This window comes from Fukomys damarensis, unplaced genomic scaffold, assembly GCF_012274545.1.
Source record: "Fukomys damarensis isolate Sample0158 unplaced genomic scaffold, DMR_v1.0_HiC HiC_scaffold_15, whole genome shotgun sequence".
NCBI classification, from domain to species: domain Eukaryota; kingdom Metazoa; phylum Chordata; class Mammalia; order Rodentia; family Bathyergidae; genus Fukomys; species Fukomys damarensis.
This window is the reverse complement of record NW_022900927.1, coordinates 5,544,599-5,552,538: the sequence shown is the minus strand read 5'-3', so window position 1 is coordinate 5,552,538 and position 7,940 is coordinate 5,544,599. Positions and strand designations below refer to the sequence as shown.

The window sequence follows — 7,940 nt, the reverse complement described above, 5'->3', positions numbered from 1 at the left end:
CTAGGCAAGTGCCCTACCACTGAGCTACACCCACAGCCTTTCTTGCCTGTGAAGTGGTTCTAGAAATCCTCTTTTGTCAGAGTCTCTGTGAGGACTGATTAACAATACAGTGAACACGCTAGTCAGTGCCATCCAAGGGAAAGGCAGGCTCATAGTAAAAACATTATTTTGTGTCTTCATCTATTCACTAGGTCTGGCATGTTATGACCTGCAATTCTTTCCCAAAGTCAAAATAACCATGAAAAGTAAAGATCTGAATTCAAATCAACACTTAGTTAACTACAACAGCTTAACTGAAGACATAAAAGAAAATTTATACTTCAGAAAGAGGCAATAATAATGGGCTGTGTTCAGAGAAGGCAAATATTTTCAGGGGGAGTTAATGGTAATGTCTTTTACTGTAACACACTTTAAAAAATAAATAAATATTTGGGCCGGGTATCTGGCTCAGCAGTTTTACCACCCATACCTCGCAAGCACAAGGGCCTGAGTTGAATCCCCAGTACCAAAAAAAAATTTTTTAATATTCACTGTACTTTTTTAATCACACTTTGAATATACAGGAAAAAATACTAGGGTCTAATAATATCCATAGTTTCAAGCTGGCCTCCACTGGGGGTCTTAGAACATATCCCTAACGGATAAGGGACTACTGTATAGCTTAACAGTTTTCAAACTAATTTGTTTTTTTGTTTTGTTTTTTGAAATAGGGTCTCAATTCTAATTCAGGCTGGCCTTGAACTCATTATGTAACGCAACTGCCTCCAACTCACAACAATCCTGCCTCAGCCTCCAAAGTGCTGGGAATACAGGCCTACACGACTACACCCAGCCATGCCTATGTCTCAAGTGATGAATACTTGAACCAAAAAATTTAAAACTCCACCCCAAAACCCCCAATTTAAATACTGAGGCCCAGGGGCTGGGATTTAGCTCAGTATTTCTGCTGCTTGCCTTGCAAGTCCAAGGACCCAAGTTCGACCCCTGGTACCAAATAAATAAATAAATAAATACTGAGGCTGAGAGAACTTAAACTATCTGTGCAGGCAAAGGGTAGGCAGTGGGGACTGAGACTAGGGCATGTCTCCTGCCTTCCAGCTAAGCGCTTTTGCTACAAGCTAAGCTGTCAGATTTCAGAGCGAGAACTGAGAATAGTGTTTAACCACTATAATTCTACAAATAAAATTCTGTATCTTAAGAGTATACGAATCAATAATTACCTGCTGGGCAGCACCATCTGTGGCCAGCATTCTTCGTTCCTTCAGTTGCCTGTGCAGTAAGGCTTCCACTCCATAGCGCTGGCGGTATCGCCTGAGACATTTTAATCGCTTTAAATTCTCTCGTTCTTTGGCTAAAAGTCCTTCAGGACCAGTCAGGAGACTGCTGCCTAAATAGTCACAAAAGTCAACATATAATTTGCAAGCAAACCATAAAAGAAGGTTCTCCAAAGTTAGCAAAGAAATCTCTGGCTATAAAACAGGCAGTTCAACTGCATAAAACTTGCCTAGAGCCTCATGTTCCACTTTGCGGTTATGTAAGTACCGGCGCTTCTTCTCCTTAAGCAAATGCTGAAGTCGTTTAAACTGATCAATGTACAAAGACTGCAAACGAATTAACTTTTCACGCATAATCAGGGCCACTTCTTCTGCTGTGTAGACACCAGCATGTCTGGAATAAAACAAAGGATTGGCAAAGAGTAAGAAAATACAAAAACAAAACCCAAGCTTTAGAAGTAGAAAAGTAGCTGGGTGAGGTGGCACACACTTGTAATCCTAGCACAGAAGGCGGAGGTAGGATTGCCAGGAGCTCAACACCAGTGACTTCAAGGCCAGCCTGAACTACATGAGACATTGTCTCCAAAAAAATAAAGTGTGAGGAGGGGATAGAGATTAGACCTAGTTGTTATTTAACAAGCAGTCAGAGAGAACAAAAACACTTCATTAAATAAGAACATTTTCATACAGCATTTTATCATCCAAGTTGTTAAAAAATTAACTCCAATTTGTCTTTGATCATATAAGAGGACATTCCTTAATATTGTTTCATATTTTGAGTAAAAACTATTTCCTTTGTTTAAAGTTAACACACAAGTTATATATCTAAAATTACACTTTCTGTTTGATAATGGGGAATTAACCCAAGGGCACTCTGTCACTGAGCTGCATCCCCATCCCTTATTATTTTATTCTGGAGACAGGATCTAACTAAATTGTCCTGATTGGACTGGAATTTGCAATTCTCATGCCTCATCCTCCCAGCAGCTGAGATGGCAGGCAACCACCACCACACCCAGTTTTCTTCTTTCTTTTAAAAATTAGCTGTATCCAGTCGTGGCGGCACAAGTCTGTAATCCCAGCACTTGGGAGGCTGAGGCAGGAGGATTGCCATGAGGTTAAAGCCAGCCTGGCTACATAGTTCAAGGTCAGTTTGAGCTACGTGACACTATCTCAAAAACTAAAAAAAAGCCGGGCATTGTGGCGCATGCCTGTAATCCCAACACTCGGAGGCTTAGGCAGGAGGATCCCTATAAGTTCAAGACCAGCCTGTGCTACATAGTTGGTATCAAAAAAAAAAGGCTTTGTCCCCAAATTTCGTTATTTTGAAAACAAAGATGATCTGAAACTGATTTTGACCAAAGGAAACTTTTTTTTTTTTTTGGTACCAGGGATCAAACTCAAGACCTTGCACTTGGAAGGCAGGTGGTGGCACCACTGAGCTAAAAATCCCCAGCCCAGCAAGCTTTGAATATTTCAAAACTTGAATAGGTCACATGGTAACTCTTTGTGTTTGAGTTTTCCGTAACACACACTAGGCAAGTGGTGTACAAGAGTTATACCTCCAGGCAAGACAATTAAGTGAATGGTTACTTTGAGGAAAATCACATATAAGACCATATATGATATATAGGGGTTAAGGGTTTAAAAGTACTAATATAAATTCTAGTTAGGATAAGTAATGACATAAATAATTCAAAATGTGTCATCTCTGCAACATACAAATGAAAATTAAAAACTACCACATATTTGGGGCCCAGGATTTAACTCAGTGGTTCCACCGCTGGCCTCACAAGTTCAAGGACCTGAGATCAATCCCTGATACCAAAAAAGAAAAGAAACAAAGCTACTACACATTAGATAATTCAAAATCTGGTCGTAGTGATAAAAAAAAAAGGCACTGGCATCAAAAATGTAAATTCATAATGAAAAAAGATTTCATTAAATGAATGTACAGTATTATTGTATTAATGATAGTAACATATAACCATACTAATAATATAAAAAGACAATTCTATCCCTAAAAGCACATATTTATTTAGTGAGCCAACATTTTGGGGAGGATCTCATTGGGAAAAGAAAAGCTTTATATTTAGCGGTCTGATAGTTCAGAATATACTGGGCTTTATTTGCCCCTTTATGTTTCTACTAGAGACTGAACTTTTAGCATTTGTCTCATATAACTAACTGGTATTTAGATATAGTCACTTCTGAGTTACATTACTATAAATGCATCAACTAGAATGTGATATAGTCTACACTACTATTAACAAAATCAAGTCTCTGGGCCTTCAAAAGTTAAAACTGGACTCCCTGTCAAGTGCAAGGCCCTGAATTCGGTTCCTGGTACCAAAAAAAAAGAAAATTTGACTTGACTTTGGTGTTTTGACTTTGGTGATGTATATAAAGAATATACATCAAAAGCCGGGCATGGTGGCATATACCTGTAATCCCAGCACTGGGGAGGCTGAGGCAGGAGGATTACTGTGAGTTCAAGACCTGGGCTACATAGTGAGTTCCAGGTCAGTCTCAGCTACATAGTGAGACCCTATCTCAAAAAAAAACAAAAAAGTAACCCAGGGCCAGGGATTTAGCTCAATGGAGCCACCACCTGCCTCAAAAGGGCAAGGTCTGGAGTTCATCCCCCACCCCTACCCCCCCCAAAATGTAACCCAGCTGGGTGTGGTGTCACACACTTGTAATCACAGCACTCCAGAGACTTCAGTAGGACAACTGAGAATCTGATACCAACTGGGCTACAAATTAAATTCAAGGCCAGCCTGGACTACATAAACGTACCTTGTCTGCTCCAAAAAATAAACTAAAATACGCTGGGAATATAGCTCAGTGGTAAAGTGTTTCCCCAGGGTCTGTAAAGCCCTGGGTCCAATTACTAGTAGATTTTTTTAAAAAGCCTAACAGTTAAGTCTAGAAATTCATAACCCCTCCCACTATCTGAAGTACTTCTGCCTGACCAGTAATGTTAAGGGGCAAATGTCAGAGAGGAGTGGGGAGAAGGATCCCCAGTACTGAAAAACAATTTAAGAGCTGCAGATGTAGTTCAGTGGTAGGTAGAGTGGTTGCCCTAGCTCGTATAAGGCCTTGGGTTCAACCTCTAGCACTGCAATTAAAGAAAACAAGAGCTAAAGTCAAGCCATGAGACATAGAAATATGAGACTGCAGAGTAGCAATGTTTTTTGATGTCCCTGTAACTCCTAAGGTGATCACAGATCAGTGAAGAGGACAACCTTAGTAAGATAATTAAGATGCTTACTCATTTCTGGACTTCTGAATCAGTTTCTCCTTCCCTTCTCAAGATTAAACCCAAAACTACCTTCTTCCCTTTTCCCCAGGATAAAAAACAAACTAAATCCTCAGCCCTTTTTGGAGACAGTCTTGATAAGTAACCCAGAGTGGGCACAAATTTGCAATTCTCCTGCCTCAGCCTGCCAGAATGTTCTGCATGCTCCACTGTGCCACTGTGCCCAGGCTTCAGTTTCTCTTTAAACACAAAAGCAAAGCAAATGGAACACCTTTTTACTTTTCTATTTAAAAAAACACACTGTATTTTGCAAAATATTTCCTTTAGCACCTCACTATTGCTGAAGTTTAGAACAAGCACACAGTCACATCCATTTTCTCATTTGTTTTTTTCTTTTTTTTGACACAGGGTCTCACTATGCAGTTAAGGCTGACCTGGAACTCACTATGTAGCCCCAGCTGCATTTTCTCATTTCTAACCAGGCGAAGTATTTCTTAACCCACCTCTACTCATTTCCATGTAATCTGACTTTTCTTCCTTACATGTTACGTTCTCTTGTTAAAGATTTGATGTTCAAACATTTTTTCAAAGTTGTAAGACTTTTACCAAAAAAAAAAAAAAAAAAAAAAAAAAAAATTTTGCCCAGAATAATCGCAGCACTCTGGGAGGTCAAGGCAGGAAAATAGCAAGTTTGAGACCAACCTAGGCAAAGTAGTGACTTAGCAAGACCTTGTCTCAATTTAAAAAGGAAGAGGGGCTGGGGATGTAGCTCAGTGTGAAGGCCTTAGGTTCAATACCCAGTACCACAAAAATCAAAAATAAAATCTTGCCCTGAAGAGATACAGCATGATGAACCCTCACACTTTAATGTACAGAGGCTGTCATGGCTCACAAATAGCTAAGCTATCTTCCACCTTCCTCACTTAATAATCTACGTATCATAACACAGCCCACACACTAACTACAAAAAAAATGCAAAAGCTTTATGTGGAGTTACGACTTACTTTAAGGGATCTTCTTGATCACTGTCTATGCTATCAGCTTCACTGTCAGGGTCACCTCTCCATGTCTGATCCACAGTAATGGGTTCCTGGTCCCCATCACTCCAGCTGTCTTCATCTGAGGCAAGGAAGGGAGAGCAGCTATTAAGACTTCCCACCTCCGTAACTCCACCACACAGCTAGATTACTGAACATATCAGCCCACACCTTAAAATTAAATTTAAAAACTTTAATACAGAAAAACTCACCAGCACAAGAGAGTAAATCTAAGCAAACTATTTCAAATTCAAAAGAATTGGTGAACATAACAATCTTAGAATTCTCACCAAATTCCCAAAGAATTAACAATACTACCAAATATTTTCAAGTCATTGGTCTAGACCAAACTTAAGTTCTTTATTAACCTTTCTTTCTCCTTTTGTATTGTAGGAGAGAAGATCCTTACCCAGTATTCGGCTGGCTTCACTTCGGCTACTTTCTGGAGTCTGAGATCCCAGCTCTGTCTTAGCATATGAACTCAGCTGGCACAACAGTGTTTCACCCATAGGCCCTGGGTTGGTCTTCTTCATCTGAGCATGAAGCGCTAGGGCATTCCTTCGAGCATGTTCAGCACAGAAGGACACACTAAGAAGACAAAATATTAAAATTTTATAGGCTCCCTCTTGAAAGGGTTCAATAATTTACTTAGTCATAGACCTCTAAATCACTTTCAGACATCAAAATAACTTACATTAAGTCCTAAAAAGGCCAGTGAAATGCAAGAAATTTAACTGGCCCAAGGTCAACTCATTTGTTTTTTTGTTTTCTTCTGCGTGGCTTAGCCCACACCTGGTGTTATTAAAAAGAAAATGCAGTTCGATCCCCAGTACCAAAAAAATAAAAAGAAAATGCAGGTAGCTTAATCTAGTACTTTGCCATCAAACAAAACATTCCAACTATAAAAAAAGTTGACTATCTCATAACAAATCCGAGAGACACCTGCCTTTTTCAGAATTAATTCTGGAAGGTACCTGTTAGTAGGTAGTAAGATACTGCATACAATTTTAAACTAGAGAGGGACTGGGATTTATTTAGCTCAGTGGCACTGGGTCACGCCTGCTTTGCAAGAGCAAGGTACTGAGTTCAAAGCCTGTAACAATTTTAAACTTAAACTAGAGAACATACAAAATTATCTAGTAATGTAAGGATACAAGAGAGCCCAAAGATAAATGTAACTGTTATTTACTGTAAATGCACCAATAAACAATGGGAAAAAAATTATCTAGTAATGCTTCTACAAGGATACCTTTGCGTACTGCAAGTCTAGTCCAAAAGAACACATACATAATTTTGTATATTATTCAACAAGATATATGAGACAATCAAAAGAGCGAATACCCCAGCAGTAAGATAACTAAGAACATCCCTTCACCTGAGAGATAAGGGAAAAAGAAGAGGAAGTACAGTAAATGGCCCAATTCAAGTGCAAGTGCCCTTCTCGTTTTCAGCACTTTAATGTTCTTTCCTGAGAGGTGCCCACAACCCCAATTTTACAAGCACGTGACCCAAAAGGCTGTTATGCCCCAAGTCCACAGGACAACACATCGCCCCTTTTATTTTTATTTATGGGGGGGGGGGTACCGGGGATTGAACTCGGCTCTTTGCCCTTGCAAGGCAGACCACCAAACCACTGAGCTAAATCCCCGGCCCCATGACTTTTTTTTTTTTTTTTTTGGTACCCGGAATTGAACTCTGGTCCTTGCCAGCCAGGCCACCGAACCGCTGAGCTAAATCCCCGGCCCGCCCCTCACTTTTAAAGAAGAGAGCGGGCCGCGGATTTAGCTCAGTGGTTCTGGCGCCTGCCTGGCAAGCACAAGAACCCGAGTTCGATCCCCGGTACCAAAAAATAAATAAAAGAAGAGAGGGCTGTGGTTAGGTCGTGAGTTCAACCTCCAGCACAAAAATGATAAAATCTCAACTATAAATATTACATATACCCATCTTTCTTCTCTGGCTTTGGGGCAGCACTGGGACATCTTTTTCCATTCTTCGTAGATATATAACTACATTGCTTGAAGGGTGCATTCTTGTCTTCGAGGATATGCTTAATGCAAAACTCCTGTCCTTCCAGACGAGGCTGAGAGCATGGGCGATGAGTGAATGAACAAGACAAGGGCTCCTGGGACCTGGGCACCGGCGTGATCCTCCCCCGATTGGTTGGCAAGACGTGAATCCGAATCCTGTTCATACCAATACCTGTGAGGTAACACACAAGGCCAAAATGCCCACGCTATCCGGAGAGACCGCTGGCAGTCTCTAAAAGCCCGCAGAGTCGGTCTCCCTCCGCGCCGGCGGTACCTCCAGGACTCGCAGGGCTGCTAAACCAGGGCGAGCACCCGGCCAGCCCCACGCGGCCCCGCTGCA

At 40.8% G+C, this 7,940-nt stretch overlaps 1 protein-coding gene across 6 annotated transcripts in view; it reads right to left on the bottom strand.

The window, feature by feature from the left end:
* The window catches only part of Kansl2 (KAT8 regulatory NSL complex subunit 2), a 23,998-nt gene that overhangs the window by 15,604 nt on the left and 454 nt on the right, over window positions 1-7,940 (bottom strand). For 4 of the 6 annotated variants that reach the window (XM_033763559.1, XM_010623563.3, XM_033763560.1 and 1 more), the window contains exons 2-6: window positions 7,514-7,772; window positions 5,983-6,161; window positions 5,541-5,655; window positions 1,505-1,668; window positions 1,221-1,387 (exon numbers count right to left, since the gene is read on the bottom strand). In XM_033763559.1, coding sequence (XP_033619450.1) covers window positions 1,221-1,387; window positions 1,505-1,668; window positions 5,541-5,655; window positions 5,983-6,161; window positions 7,514-7,764 — 876 coding nt within the window. In that variant the 5' untranslated portion in view covers window positions 7,765-7,772. Of the gene's footprint in view, window positions 1-1,220; window positions 1,388-1,504; window positions 1,669-5,540; window positions 5,656-5,982; window positions 6,162-7,513; window positions 7,773-7,940 lie in introns of those variants that run through there. The other 2 variants (XM_033763562.1, XM_010623565.2) reach the window with 2 other exon arrangements.